The sequence below is a fragment of the Lithobates pipiens genome, unplaced genomic scaffold, assembly GCF_037356315.1.
Source record: "Lithobates pipiens isolate NorthernLeopardFrog02 unplaced genomic scaffold, aLitPip1_a1.2 Scaffold_23, whole genome shotgun sequence".
In the NCBI taxonomy this organism is placed as follows: Eukaryota; Metazoa; Chordata; class Amphibia; order Anura; family Ranidae; genus Lithobates; species Lithobates pipiens.
This window is the reverse complement of record NW_027507785.1, coordinates 146,327,528-146,343,840: the sequence shown is the minus strand read 5'-3', so window position 1 is coordinate 146,343,840 and position 16,313 is coordinate 146,327,528. Positions and strand designations below refer to the sequence as shown.

The window sequence follows — 16,313 nt, the reverse complement described above, 5'->3', positions numbered from 1 at the left end:
ATTAACTTTGATACCCACCCCGTCCTTGGCCCTCCTGGGAATCCTGGATGATGACCAACGTCCTCATCATCTGAAGTTACTGATATCATATTTCATGTATTATGCTAAGAAAGACGTTCTAAAGAAATGGCTACAGCTCCACACACCTGAAGTAGCTGCCTGGGAAATGACAGTCAACGCAGCACTCCCATTGTATAAAATGACCTATTCGAACAGGGGCTGTCCCTGGAAGTTTGAGAAGGTCTGGGCACCGTGGACACTGACCTGATGTGCATGCTGTAGTGCGTAGGTTTTAATATGGGAAGTTGTAAGATTGCACAACAGCACTGTTACGCCAACGAATTGTTATAATACAGAACATGTCTTTCAAGTAAATGATACCTATAGTGGTGGGCAGCGACCCCATCGGGATACCTAACTTGGTTTAGCTTAGTTTACTGCTTAAGGCAATTGATAATGTTATCACTTTGTTTTCGAGCCATGCATAACCTGTACTATGTCATATTTTTCAATAAAGCACCACGGTTTGTTAAAAAAAAAATGGTGTAGGGGGATTTTGAACTGGGCGGTTTAGGAAAGGAAAGCAAAAAACATCTTGCAATTGAAGGAACTGGTCCAAAATGTCACTGAGTCAATGTCAGAGACCAGTGAGTAGTTATACAAAATGCCCAGAATAAGTCATTCTGCTTGAGGTAGCAATACCAGCTGATGCCAAGAGTGTAGTAACTTTTTCATAGTACACATTATGTTTAACATATCATATCATGAAATAAGGTTTCGGAAACCACACACAAGTATTAATCGCATTCCATTATCTTTTTGCATGCATATCTGAAAATATTGTACATTTCCTTTTAATTATATACTACTTCACAAGTTTCATGGTAATTTGCTTATATTTACTCTGATCTAACTATTCTGTTTATTCCTGTCATTTGGTTGACATTTTTATTGTTTTGATTTCAGACAGCAGAGGAAGTCTATCAGCATTTGCACAACATCCTAGATTTTGGGAAGCATGTCATGAAGCAATTTCTAGGAGAAAACTATGTTCACCATGGAGTAAGTAAACACAAAATTGATCTCGAATTTGATTTAGAATAATATTTTAGTGTGACAAAGTAATCGGTTAAAAAAAAAAAAAAAAAAGCATTACAATTCTTCCATGAGCAGAGCTCTTACACACATGACGGTGCACCCTTCATTCCACTAGTTTCAAAGGTTAGGACATTTACATCATCAGAGGTACGGAATATCCTATTCACGTCTGTTTATTGTGTTAGATTGGTGTCATTAGGGTATATATAGGAGCAGAAAAAGTTGTCTGATAGCTTGCCCTCCCACTAATATGGTGGCTGACACACATCACTGTGGCATGAATGAAAAAGTGACATAGGCAGCTACAGAATACCTAATGTACATATTATATCACTGTCATCTGATTTGTCTCGCAAAACCTGAAGGATCAGGTGCAGAGACGGAGGTACAGAGATACAGGGGCAAAGGTTAGTTTGTTATTTCAAAGATGTTAAAGGCGAGTAAGTCATCTTCATGCAAGGTCTATCATAGGAGCTGAAAGACCTACTTTAGTTGGGGTAAGTCTCTGGCTATTCATACCTGATATGTTCCAAATGGAAGTTTTCTTTACTTTTTGTGAGCATGGGGGATCAGTGTTTTGCTTTGATAACTTGAAAGGGCCAGGTGTTGGCAGTGGCAATACTCTTCCAACGTCCTTTGGTCAGACATTCGTTGGTGTTCATTAGCCGAAAACTACTTTCCTCTTCCACCTAGACTATCTTTCCCAACACACCACAACATGTCAGAACTCCACTTTCACCTCCTACAATGCAAAGAAGAGTCTCTGCACCCCTGAAATTACTACCTAGCTTCTGAATGACTTAGGAAAAATTAGGAAATCTATTGCCTTATTCAGAAAACTTTTTTTGTCTCAGAACCCTAAATTGACCAATCATGGGCAATAATAACTCCCATAACATCTCTTCCCTACTGGTGAAATCAAAAGGGCTTAGCATTCTGATATTATGGCAACTAAAGGGAGACATAATAGACAATTCAGGGAGACTATTCATTGTTAACAGCTTTTCATTTTGAAGATGAGGCTACTTAATGGGTATCCCACCAATGATATTCCACACTTAAGTATTTCTCAATGCAAACCTGAAGCCAAAATTTTTCCTACAAAATCTTGGTATCCTGGATGCATGGAGGACTCTTCATCCAACTGACACGGATTATATATTTTTCTCTCAAGTACACCAGTTCTGTTCTCACTTGACCATGTTTATCCCACAGCCTCCCCTTCACTTTCATTGCTTCCATTGGATCATATCCTTATCCAATCATGCCAATGCTTCATGGACCCTTCATGAAGACAAATCACAATGTCATTCCTTCTGGGAACTTATAAATTGCTAGTCTCTGACACCCCCAATTTAAAGTCTGTTACTCCAACATTTTATATTCCTGTTATTTGTCTTTTGTACCATGACCCTAGCATAAAACATAAATTTCAAGCTGTGCTAGAGAATAAGATTGATACAGTATCAGGATACAATGAGTGTCCCGCTGGCTAGTTGGACTAGAATAAAACATGAAATAAAAATAAAGGTGAATGCAGATATAAACTATATTCAAAAAGTAATGCAACTAGGCCTGATATCCAAAAAAGGAAGGACAAGAGGAAAGGGATTAAACGGGGGGGGGGGGGGGGCGGCAAAGATGAAATGGCAGATGCCCCTAGCGTGGGAAGAGAACACGATCAAAGAAAAGGGGACAGAAAGGATAAACTGTAGACAGTTGGTACCTCTCACCCAGGTGAGTAGAACTAAATCCAAGATGTCGGCCAGATTGCGAGACCTCCCGGACATGTCGGTATACACAAAGTATTGCCAGGGTTTCCGTGTCTCACGAAAGGTCTCCTTCCGGTTGCGTAAGGTGACATATCTCTCAGTTAATTTACTTTTGAAAACCTCAGGGCTTTGGATGGCAGGGTCTCCAATCTCCAAGAAAGGGGGATGCATGCCTTAGCTGCATTCACTAGCTGGATTGTAAGGGAGGGCTTGTATTGCTTAATCGGTTGTTGTGAAAGATGGAGCAAACAAGCAGGATTCCCCTCCAAGTCGACATTTGTCAGATGCTTGATTTGTGCCAGTCACCTCCCGCCAGAATGATTAGAGCCCAGGAGAGTCCCAAAAGATATGGAACATTGTACCCTCAGCATTGGTACACCACCAACACAGACTAGGAACTTGAGGGAAGAAACAGTGCAGAATGGTAGGTAGGTACTCTGTACCACCGAGTCAGAATTTTGTAACAGGTCTCTTGAACTCTGGTAGCTATAAGGGGCAGCTTTGCAAATTTAAGGCTCTTCTCCTTCTCGGAGTCTGTGAATTGGGTATCCAGGTCCGATTTCCACCTGGACAGAAATGGGGGGACAAAGCCTTCTGCTCTCCGGCTCCCCTCGGTGACAAATGCTTTCCAATTCTGTGAGCTGTCGAGATATACCCGGGGTCCGCGAACACCTACGAATAAAAGTACGCAGCTGGAGACCACTCCAGAAGTCCAACGGGGGGGTCTGCGGCAGACCGTCTGGACCCACAAAGTCGCAGAGATTAAGCCGCCCGCTCGTCTCCAGTCACTGAAAGTGAGGGTTCTGAAGGCCAGGTACAAACTCCGGCTTACCCAGAATCGGTATAATAGGGGAGGGCGATGACAACACTGGAGGGTGTCAGAAGGCATCCCTAGCCACCAACAGTTAGTGTTTGGGACTTTAAATGAGACGCATGTCTCTATCCCTGTTAAATGCATGAAAAGGATGGATTTTGGGACTTTGGATGAGGGGGGTAGGTGGGGCCAAAGTATGTACAGTCACAGTTGTAAAAAATAATTTTATTGGTAAAAAAATAGATAACATAACAAACCAAATGTCAGATAGCAGTCACAATGTATACGCAACGATCGATACATTGTGGACAAGGTAACAACCCATATATGATGCAGGGCAATGATCCTTAACCACTTAAGGACTAGCCTTGTTTTGGCATTTAGGTGTTTATATGTTTAAAACCGTTTTTTTGCTAGAAAATTACTTGGAACCTCCAAACATTATATATTGTTTTTTTTTTTTTTTTCTAACACCCTAGAGAATAAAATGGCGGTCATTGTAATACTTTTTTTTTCACACCGTATTTGGGCAGCGGTCTTGCAAGCACACTTTTTTGGGAAAAAATTAACTTTAAAAAAAAAAACAAAAAAAACACTAAAGTTATTTATTTATTTGTTTTTTTTATATTGTGAAAGATAATGTTACGCTGAGTAAATTGATACTCAACATGTCACGCATTAAAATTGTGCCCGCTTGTGGAATGGCGTCTCTCTCTTCCGATCTCGGCGATACCTCACATGTGTGGTTTGACCAGTTTTCATATGCGGCAAGTGGTTAATAGATGATAAAACCATTCTAAAATGCACATAATCACAAAACTGCTGGATAAAATCATACTAGTATAAAAACCTTATTAGAGAAATGGTTATTTTGGTGTCGTAAGCCTGACACATTTCATGTATCGAACACTCTTCAGGGTCAGTTTTCACCAAAATCTACAAAAAATAATATAGATCGACCAATGGAGTACAGTGTGCACCAACAGTGCACCTAAAGTGGGGTGATCCGTGAGGGCTTTGGGCAGAGAGAATGTGAGCCATGGCCAACTCTTATCTGTGCCGTTGGAGTCTTCTATTTCCATGGCCACCCATTTTTTTTCCTCCGTGTGGCAGTGACAATCCACCAGTCTTGTGAGATATGTGGCCTTGTAGTAGGCTTTTACATCAGGGAGGCCCACTTCACCCCTATGCTTCAGGAGAGTGAGAAGTTGAAGTTTAATAGCCTGCGATGAGACCAGATAAAGTTTTGAAACAAAGCTAACTTGCTTAAAAATGCAGGCGGAAGGCAGATGGGGAGCGCCTGCATCGGGTAGAACCGCCTGGGCAACATGGTCATCTTGAGGGTGCTACAGTGGCCAAACCAGGTTAATGTGAGTGAATGACAATGGAGTAGATCAGTTATAAGACAAACAAGTAGTGAGGCGAAGTTCGCTGAATTCAGGTTGGAGGGGTCAGTGGTGATGTCAACATCCAAATAATGTATAGTTAGTTGCCCAGTGGAGGGGAAACATTGAACTCAATGACTTGACCATATCCTTATCCACTGTAACCTTGAGAATGGAAGATTTGGACAGATTCATTTGGGGAAAAAGAGAGCTGTACTCTTGCAGGGATTGAAGCAGATTAATCCCTAATGGGATCCCTTAGGAAAAAAATCAGATCATCTGCAAATGCAACCACCATCCCTGACCTTTTTTGATACCAGACAATGGCAGTGTCTGCCCTCACTGTACACAAAAAGGGCTCTAGGAGGATTATAAATATCAGAGTGGACAATGGACAGCCTTGCTTTGTGAAGTTAAGAATATTGAAGAAATTTAGATATTGTCTCATTCACCTTAACCACAGCTGTGGGGTGGGCGTAGAGAGACCATATCCAACTCAACATAGAGGATCGGAGAGCATTATGTTCAAGGGTGGCCCGTATAAAAGTCCAATTTACCCAATCTAAGGCTTTCTCTGCGTCCATAGACAGCAAGAGAAGAGGCTGGTTCGAAGAGCTGGCTGTGTGGATCAGGTTCACCACCCCGAATGGTATTGTTTCGAGGCTCTCGAAGAGGCACAAAGCCTGCCTGATCCCTATGGACAAGACTAGGTTAATGCAACCTATTGGCTAGAATTTTAGCCAACAGTTTCAAATCAGCATTCATGAGTGCTATCGGACGATTGTTCCCAGACCGCAGTAGATCCTTCCCCTCCTTTGGGATCAGAGAAATAGGCTCTCAGAGTGTATAGCAGGAAGGATTCCCCTTCCGTGATAGAATTAGGGGCAGAGACCAGAGGTTGCGAAAGCGTCTCAAAGAAGGCCTTGCAATAAGTTGAGGTAAGGCCATCGGGGCTGGTGGCCTGGGGGCGACTCCCAATTCCTCAATTGTGATAGGCTCTTCCAGTTCCTCTTGTACTGCAAGAGGGCACAAAGGCATGCCAGTGGAGCTTAGGTATGACTGCAGCATTGTTCTGCCGTCAGAGGGGGAGACTGCAGGGTGGGGGGGACACCTAAATTGTAAAGGCCCTCATAGAAGAACCTAAACTGCGCCGCCATATCGGAGGAAGTAGTGAACCTCCGTGCTTAGGGGGCCATAATGCTGGAAATTTAAGTTTTTAAACGGGGACCACGTAAGGCCCATGTAAGCAATGTGCCCGATTTGTTTGAGAATTCTTGCATTTTACGATGTGCCCTGGCCAGTTTTTTCTTAGTTTTGTGGAATATAGGTGAACGGAGTTCCTTGCAAACTCTAAGAAGATCTTGATAGGTGGAGCAGGCAAGAGTGGCCTTATGGGAGCATTCCAAATTGCGCATCTGGGTAAAAAGCTCTTCCATACGGTGAGACCTCTCCCTTTTTAAGGCAAGCTCCTATTCTTATTACTATGCCACGGACAACTGTTTTATGGGCCTCCCACACCCCCAATGGATTGGTGACTGAGGCTTTATTGATGGAAAAATACTCCCATAACATGGTCAGGAGCTCGGAACGGATCTCTTCCAATTGGGGCAGAGACTCATTTGGTCTCCAGGATGGAGGGGTCTGAGCCACTGGTCCCAGTTTGAGTGTCATGTGGACCAGAGCGTGATCAGAGAGAGAGATAACATTGATAGAGGGAGACGCTAATCTGGATAAGTCTTTGTGCGTTATCAAGAGATCAGTCCAGCCGTGAGTAGGTGTGATGGACCGGGAAAAAAATGAATAGTTCTGGTCCTGCTGGTGTAGTAACCACTGGGTCTGCCTTCATCTGCCGAAGGCGAGAATAGGGGAGGTGAGAGGAACCACGTGAAACATCCAGTAGCATGTCCATAGCAAAAATTGAGGTCTCCCTCAAAGATGAGTAGACCTTTTTTGCGAACTCCAGGAGCTCTGGGTGAGGCCTCCGCAAAAACTGGGGGTGGTCCATGTTCGGCAAATACACATTGACAAAGTTGACCCGCGCCTCAAAAGTCCAGGGGACTGATTTGACAAGCAGGATGCTTAGACTTGGAGTTGGGAGAAACACTATGATATGGCATTGGAAAGGCCCCATTAGTCAATTTAGGGATATGGTCACCACAGTAATGCATTTCCTGTAGGAAAGAAACTTGGGTTTTACTTTTTTCCTCAAACCAGCCAACAGCTGGGAGCGTTTCTCAGGCGTATTATGACCCCGCATATGACGGAGGTGATCGTAGTGAGACGCATTCTGTCCACTTACCAGTAGGCTTACCAGTAGAGTATGTGAGATGAACCCAATCGATGGATCTCCCTGAGGCGAGAGGTAGAAAACAAACCGAAAAATACAAGAAAGAAGAAAAAAGGGAGGAAGTAGAGGAGAAAGGGAAGGAGAAATCAACGAATAGTGTAAATAAGCCAAGGACTGTGGCTAAGCACCGGTAGTGCCCAATCAGGAGTCCACCATATTTGGTGGGTGAATGGAGTGCTAGGAGTCGCCCAAATCGAGCAACTAAACTGCAAGGAAAACAAAATATTAGGAGATGCGGGAGGTGAGAACATTGAGAACCACATTTATAACTATTTATAAAGCCATCAAAATTGGGGTACAAATAATATATGTGGAAATCAAACATGGGAAGCAAGGTAAGAAACCACCATTAACTGACACCATACTGTGGTGGTGGACCTGGGGGGATCACTCGTAATGATGAAACTCCAGGCAGGGCCAACAAATACAAAAAATTTAATTGGGTAGACTGAACCAGGAGCAGATTAGGTATATTCCTGAAGGCTCTAGACCAAAAGTCTGGGGGCTCGGAGTGAAATTGGGTGATTTTTGGTTCAGTGGAGAGGTAACCGCATACTTGGCTGCATAGCCCAGTGACTTGGAACATGGCAAAGAGAATAGTATTGTTTGTTTGGCCTGAAGTAAAGGAATTTCCGGGTCTCTCTGAAGGGTCACCCAGGCCGATGGAAACATTAAACAGAGCCAGTAGTCAGAAATCATGGGATCCAGAGAGAAGTTGCACATTTGTTCTAGTAGAAAAGGAAACAGCCCAGAGGGTCAAGCCTGGATCAAGTCAGGTTTTGCAAAGACTTACCAGCCACTTAGACCAGTGGGGAGGTCAGGCCTCAGGGGAGGTTGGATGAGATCTAGGGGCCTCATGACTTGAAGCACGAGAGCGGGGTCACTGTATCCGTTGTGTTCTTGATAATGATGGGCCTTGCGCTTCATGGGTGAGCAGATAGTCCTCAATCAACCATCTACAATCCCACATGTAGCGAACAGAAAAATGTGAATATTGATTATTCAAGGATTATAAAAAAAAGAATATTAATAGGAAAAATATATTAATCCGTGCCCATATGAAAATGGTACAGACAAATACCCAATTTATCAAGTCCATATAAACAATGTGTATATAGAACACCCGTGAGAAGATGTAAAATTTTTAATTAAGTCCATCCATAAAACAGATCTTCATATGTAAATACTGTGATCGATCCACCACCAAAACTTAAGGATTGGCTGCTTACCAAATGTCCATGACCTCCCGTTACAGAAAGCCTGTAACAACAATGGATCTCTCAGATCTCCGCACAATCACGATGTTTCCTTTATAATATATAACTTTCGGACAGTGGACAACCCCTAGGTGCTCTCCAGTCAAACAATTGTTGGTCCGAACGGACGTTGACGTTGCAACATAACAAACAAAAGAGCTCCGATAGTGTAAAACCCACGTATTGTATAAAAAAAGAGTAACACTTACAAGCATACAATCAAAAGGAGCCTCAAGTCCGGTGCATCGGCTGATACACACTTGGACAAACCTGTTCCTCCTGAGCGTTCGTCTGCAAACACGAGGTGACGTCAGCGTGTCGCTCCTCCCTACGCATTTCGTAAGAGATTACGTCATCAAGGGGCACAGGCGGCACGATGCGTCACCTCCCTTTTAAGCCGTTACCACCTAACCACACCTCACTCTGAACCTCCAATCCCGATCACATCTACACAATCTGATTATCAGTAGTACGAGCGTCTTTCAATCACTAGCGGAAGAGCCTCAATAGTGGCAATCCAAAACGAAGAAAGAACTTCAATATACCGTAGGGATTCTCACATTACCTATCTTTGCTAACCTTTGCCAAACGCAGCCCGCCGTGATGGGTGAAGGTTGGATTGTCTGTTAATTCAGCAAATCCTGTGACGGGGATAAGGTTAGGGAAGAATCTTAGGTATTAAAAACACCTATGTATTCTTCCATTAAGGAATAAAATGTTGTCATGCATTAATTCTCCACCAGAGGGAGTCTATGCACATACCTTACTCTCTTGTCTTCGCTGTAAAGTTCAGTCTGTGTGTGGTCGCAGCAGCGTATGCAGGGAGATTTTTATCAAGTTAAAAGAAATCTGCAAAATGTTTTCTTTCTCCCTCCGAAGGCACCAGAGTGTTAGGGGGACATTGGCACTGTACCCCCCCTTACATTACCCCCCCCCCCAATTCGGAGGGGGTGTAATGTAAGGGGGGTGGAGGTCCAGCTGGTACTGCTAATTTTATTAATGTTGGCTGATTTTACGGTTGTTGGTGCCTGCTGCTGGACGGGTTTCTGACTTGAGCACCCACCCACAACCCTCCCCCCTCCTCCCTCCTCCCTCCTCCCTCCTCGTGTTTTGTCTGTACCGGAAAGTGCACGGGAAAATTTTTAAATGTATAAAAAAGGGCGGAATTTTTCTGGTGGGGGCCCTAAGCGAGGTGCCGCGAACGTCCACAAGGATGCACGGCAGGGTAAAACGGATAAAACTGCAGCTGTGACCGTCTCTCCTGGGCTGACGAGAAAGAAACCGAGGCAGCCTGTAACACAGGGACACGGAGCTGTGGGACACATGAGGGTTGCAAACTGGCATTCCTGATCTGTTTCCCAGCACTAGGCTGAACTTTATAGCGGCTTTAAATGTCATGACTATTTTCAGCGATTAAGTGCAATTTGTATAGTGCCACTATTTTTGTACTTAGGACTATGCCTACCAAAAAAGACACCACAAAAAAAAAGTAAAGGTTTCAACCCCAGGCGTTAGGATCTCGAGTCGCATTTCCACACTGTCATCCTCGCCTGAATTACCAGTTATGGCAAACCAGGGTGGGCCATTGGAACAAATTAATGGTTCAACTACTTTTCACATCTCAGCCCCTGTATACGTGACTGAAGATGTCCTTTCCTCCTCCCTGCAGGGTCTGGAAGGAAGATTAGCAACTTTAATCGCATCCTCCATTCAAATGGATAGGAAGCGTGCTAGATCCCCCTCCCCCACTTCAGAACCTTTGCAAGGGGAACAGTAGGCTCAGGATGAGGTCTTGCCCTCAGTCGATCAGGAGGAACAACAAACCGATGATTCTTCTGTGGAGGTAGATGAACCTTTTTCAGCCTCACAGTCTGAGAAATTGCTGATACAGACGCTTACGGAGATGGTTCGTTCCACTTTCATGCTGCCCCTAACACAATCTCCTGAAAGCTCAGTTTCTTCCTTGGGTTCCTTTAAAGCCTTCTCAGCGTTTCCTGCACATGCATTACTTGAACAGCTTATTTTTGTTAATGGGATTACCTAGATGAGCATTTTCTCCTTCCTAAGCCCTTGTACACATGGTCGGAGATTTCGGCAACCAAATCCATCGGATTAATTCCGGAAGAGGTCCGGAAGTGATGTTGCATACACAGTCGAACTCAGTTGTCAGAAAATCTGATTGTACATAACGTGATGACGTTATTTAGTTACGACGGGACTATGTTCAGGCTAGTAGCCAATAGCTTTGGTCTAGGAATTTGATCTGAGCATGCGTGGCACTTTGTCCTTCGGAGTAGGCTACACATGATCGGAGTATGTCCGATTGGAGCATTTTGTCGGAAAATTTTACCGACAAGTTAGAAAAGTTGGTCCGTCGGATATTCCGACGGAAACAGTCCGATGCCGACCACACACAGTCGGAATATCTGATAGGTCCGATAGGAAACATTCCGTCGGAATCTGACTGTGTGTACAAGGGCTAAGAGGTTTTCAATTCTCTATCCCCTGGAGGAGAAATTCTCCAAAAAATGTAAAGTACCAGGAGTTGACGCAGCGATTTCCAATGTGAATAAAGGCCTAACTTGTCCTGTAGACAATGCACAACTGCTTAAGGATCCAACAGATAAAAAGTTGGAATCCCTGTTAAAAATAAACTTTTTCCTTTTGCAGGTGCCGTTACTCGGCTTGCAGTTGCTGCAATAGCCGTCTGTCAATCACTAAGGCTAGGTTCACATTGCAGTGATGCGGCGGGTTCTCGCATCGCATACCTTCCGGCGGCAGTTCACACTGCCCTATGCGAACTGCTGGGAGTGTCAGTGAAACGTTAATGACACCCCCAGATCAGTTCGCATACTATCTGTATGGCTGAACTCGCATTGCACAGAGATCGGATGTGATCTGCACTGCAGTGCGGTGCGAATCACATCCGGTTCTCGTAACTGCTGCAATGTGAACCCAGCCTTAAAGAGGAGTTTCCATTAAAAAAAAAAAGTCAGCAGCTACAAATACTGCAGCTGCTGACATTTAATAATCTGACACATGCCTGTTCCAGGGTCCAGCGATGCGGAGGAACGAAGCACCACTCGTCCCGCCTCAGCTCGGCAGCACCAGGCATTGTAACTGTGGGCACCCAGCTGTGGCTTCAGTGGGTACCCACTGCTCATGTGCGAGCAGCGTTGCGCACAGTGGTTTGCCGCGCAGTCATCTGGTACCTGTCGCGTGCCCCAGATGACTGACAGGAGGGAGGGGGCAGAGCTGAGCCATTCCTGCGCCGAGGGGAAGTGATGTCACCAGCCCAGGCACTGAAGGGACCCCCTAACAATAGGCATTTAGAGGCAAGTTAAAAAAAAAAATCCAAATGTTGTTTTTTTTTATTTTTTTAATGAATTTTAATGATTTTTTGGGGGTTTTTTTTTTGGTGTGCAACCCCACTTTAAGGACAAATTTTAACAGGCTTTTAGAGAGATTCCTGCACAAGCTCGGGAATTGGCTGAACTACCAAAAGCATTATGCTTTGTCATAGATGCCATTAAAATTCTATTCACCAGGTGTCCTGTGGTTAAAAAATTGGTCAGCTGAAGCACCATGTAAAAACCTCCTAACTGGGTTCCCTTTTCATGGGGAGCGACTATTTGGAGAAGACTTGGACAAATATATGCAAACAATTTCTAGTGGGAAAAGTACTCTTTTGGCAGTCAAAAGAAAGTATAAACTCCCTTCATTTAACCGGTTCCCGACCGGCGTACGCCGATGTACGTCGACAGAATGGCACGAGCAGGCATATTGGCATACAGGTACGTCCACTCTTTAATGCCGCCCTGTCATCGTGCCGGTCGGGACCCCCGTGAGTCCGGTTGCGGGTCCCGTGAACTCGATCGCCGCGGGCATACCAGCGATCGTCTCACGGGGCGGCTGAATGGAGAAATGCCGTTGTAAACAGCATTTCCCCATTCTGCCTAGCAACTAGTGATGCTGATCTCCGCTCCATGTGATTGGAGCAGAGATCCGTGTTCACTAAATGAAAGCCCAGCCCCCCACAGTTAGTAACACACACCTAGGAACACTTAACCCCTACACTGCCACCCACTGGTTAACCCCTTTACTGCCAGTGTCATGTACACAGGAATCACTGCATTTATATAGCAGTGATTGCTGTATAAATGACAATGGTCCCAAAAATGTGTCAAAAATGTCCGATGTGTCCGCCATAATGTCGCAGTCACAATAAAAAAAATCTCTAATCGCCGCCATTACTAGTAAAAAAAAGAAAAAAAAATAATTAATAAAAATAAATGCCATAAAACTATCCCCTATTTTGTAAACTCTATAACTTTTGCACAAACCAATCAATAATCGCTTATTGTGATTTTTTTTTACCGAAAATATGTAGAAGAATACGTATCGTTCTAAACTGAGGGAAAAAAATGTTTTTTTTTTTTATATATTTTTGGGGGATATTATAACAAAAAGTAAAAAATGTGTTTTTTTCAAAATTGTCGCTCTATTTTTGTTGATAGCGCAAAAAATAAAAAACGCCAAAAGAAAGCTCTATTTGTGGGGAAAAACGGATGCCAATTTTGTTTGGGAGCCATGTCGCACGACCACGCAATTGTCAGTTAAAGCGACGCAGTGCCGAATCACAAAAAGTTGTCTGGTCTTTGACCAGCAAAATGGTCTGGGGCTGAAGTGGTTAAAGGGGGCTCTTTCCCCTGCGTCAGGGGCTTCCGCCTCTAGGCAGTGGTGATGGCCTCTGCCGGCAGACTCTAGAGGAAAACCTCAGGGTCAGACCCAGGTTCAAAAAAAGTCCTGGGCTTGGAAACCTACAAAGCAGTATCCTAAAGCTTCATCATGAAGAGGCAATCCCCCCTTACCATGGTGGGAGAAGACTTCTGCAGTTTTCAGAAGTCTGGAAAGAGGAAATTCAGGACAGATGGGTCATCTCCATGGGAACAAGGGTACAAGCTGGATTTTTGGGACTTTCCACCGTCTCGCGTCTTGAGGTCAGGCGTTCCCAAAGATCCAGAGAAAAGACAATCTCTGTTTCAGGCACTAGACCCATTAATATCTCAAGGGGTGATCATACAGATCCCCACAAAAGAGCATGGTCAGGGGTTTTATTCAAATCTTTTTTTATGGTACCAAAACCAAATGGGGATGTCAGACCTATTCTAGATGTAAAAAATCTGAATCAGTTCCTGAAGATCTGCTCCTTTTGCATGGAGATGATCAGGTCAGTAGTTTCTATCCCTCTAGGAGGAGAACTTCTGGCATTAATCGACATCAGGGATGCATATCTGCATGTCCCTATATTTCCCGCTCACCAAAAGTTTTTGCGGTTCGAGTTAGAACAGCAGCATTTTCAGTTTGTAACCCTGCCCTTTGTTCTAGCCACAGCACCTCGGATGTTCACAAAAGTGCTGGCCCCACCTCTAGCCAGGTTAAGGGCACAGGGCATAACAGTCATACTGTACCTAGACGATCTATTACTAATAGATTAGTCAGTGGCTCATTTGGAGCAAAGTGTACGCACTACAACCAATTATCTGGACAGTTTATTTAACTATCCAACTATCTGGGAAGTGATATCTTCCTTAATACCGCTAAAAAAGCTGGAGTACCTGGGTCTGATCATAGACAGTCCAGGAAAAGGTGTTCTTGTCTCAGGCAAAGATCAACTCCATAAGAGAGCTGGTGTGGATGGTCAGGTCAAAAGGCGATCCCTCCATTCGCCTTTGCATGAAGTTGCTAGGAACCATGGTGGCTTCATTCGAAGCAGTTCCCTATGCCCAGTTTCATTCAAGGCTGTTGCAAAACAGTATCCTGTCTGCCTGGAACAAAACAATTCAAGCTTTAGACTTGCCAATGCAGCTGTCTCCAAGAGTGTCCCAAATCCTCACTTGGTGGATACTAACCCAGAATCTGTTGAAAGGAAAATCCTTCAGACCAGTCATCTGGAAAGTGATAACGAAGAATGCCAGCCTTTCAGGCTGGGGAGCAGTACTAGAAAAGACAACTGTCCAGGGACAGTGGTCAAGAACTGAAAGAAAATTACCCATCAATATCCTAGAGATTCGGGCAGTGCGTCTGGCTCTAAAGGCCTGGCCTTTTAGGTTACGAGATTGTCCTGTCAGGATCTAATCAGCTGTGGCCTATATCAATCACCAAGGGGGCACCAAGAGTCTCTCGGTGCAGAGAGGTGAACCATATTCTAACTTGGGCAGAAAGGAATGTTCCATGCCTATCGGCAGTCTTCCTTCCAGGATTAGAGAATTGGCAAACGGACTACTTGTGTCAGAAGCAGTTATTCCCAGGGGAATGGTCTCCTCACCCCGACATATATTTTGGGCTGTTTCCCAAAGATGGGGGACTCCGGACGTAGATCTTCTAGTGTTCAGGTTCAACATGAAGTTGGTCAACTTTGTGGGCAGAACAAAGGTTCCATTTACATGCGTAACGGATGCGTTGGTGACCCCGTGGGATCAGTTCTTACTGATCTATGCATTCCCCCTGTTCAGTTGCTGCCTCCACTTCTTTGCAGGATCAAGCTGGAAAGAAAGCCGGTAATTCTGGTGGCACCAGCATAGCCCAGAAGGTCATGGTATGCAGAAATTGTAAAGATGGCAGTGGAGGGCCCATGGTCCCTCCCACTATAGCCAGATCTGCTCTTACAGGGACGATATTCCATGCTTCCTTACAGTCTCTAAATTTAACGTCTTGGCTACTGAAACCTACATTCTAAAGAAACGTGGGCTTTCTGGGTCAGTTATCTCTACCCTGATTTAATGCAAGGAAGCCAGCTTCCAGAACTATATATTATAGGGTCTGGAGGGCTTATGTTTCCTGGTGTGAATCCAAGGGTTGGCACCCTTGGAGATATATCATAGTAACAGAGTACTGTTAAAGGCCAAATCTCATCTTTATCGGTCTTATTTCAAAGACCACTTGCTACACATTCTTTAGTCTGGAGTTTTATACAAATTGTTATATGTATTGTTACAAAAACAGCCATTTGAAACGATACAACATATTCCCTTAGCCCTTTTGACAAGGAAGTTTGTATTTTTGGTTGCTATATCCTCGGCAAGGAGAGGTTCGGAATTTTGGCTGCTCTTTCTTGTAAAGATTTTTTATTTGATTTTTTATGAGGACAGAGTGGTGTTACGCCCTCGTCCAAACTTTTTGTCCAAAGTAATTTCAGGTTTTCATTTGAACCAAGATATTGTCCTGCAATCATTTTTACCAAAACCATGTTTCAGGGAAGATAAGTCACTACATTGTCTTGATCTGGTGAGAGCAGTGAAAATTTTATTTAAAGGCAACTTCTCAGATTCGTAAGACTGATGTCTTATTTATTCTGCCAGAATGTCCTAAGAAAGGACAGGCAGTGTTGAAATTCACTGTCGCTAAGTGGATTCGGCAAGTGATAATTCAAACTTATGATTTAAGGGGTAAGATTCCCCCTTTTCAAGTTTAGGCGCACTCTACCAGGGCGGTTAGTGCTTCTTGGGCAGTGCATCATCAGGCCTCCATGGCTCAGATCTGTAAGGCCGCAACTTGATCTTCAGTGCATACATTCACAAAATTGTATCAACTGGATGTAAGGAGGTATGAAGCTATCCCCTTTGGGCACAGTGTTCTGCA

The 16,313-nt window shown here is 44.1% G+C and overlaps 1 protein-coding gene across 6 annotated transcripts in view; it reads left to right on the top strand.

The window, feature by feature from the left end:
- IPPK (inositol-pentakisphosphate 2-kinase) overlaps nt 1–16,313 on the top strand; it is a 1,165,378-nt gene that overhangs the window by 185,533 nt on the left and 963,532 nt on the right. For all 6 annotated transcript variants that reach the window (XM_077452467.1, XM_077452466.1, XM_077452469.1 and 3 more), the window contains exon 3: nt 967–1,062. In XM_077452467.1, the coding sequence (XP_077308593.1) occupies nt 967–1,062 (96 nt within the window). The remainder of the gene's footprint in view (nt 1–966; nt 1,063–16,313) is intronic.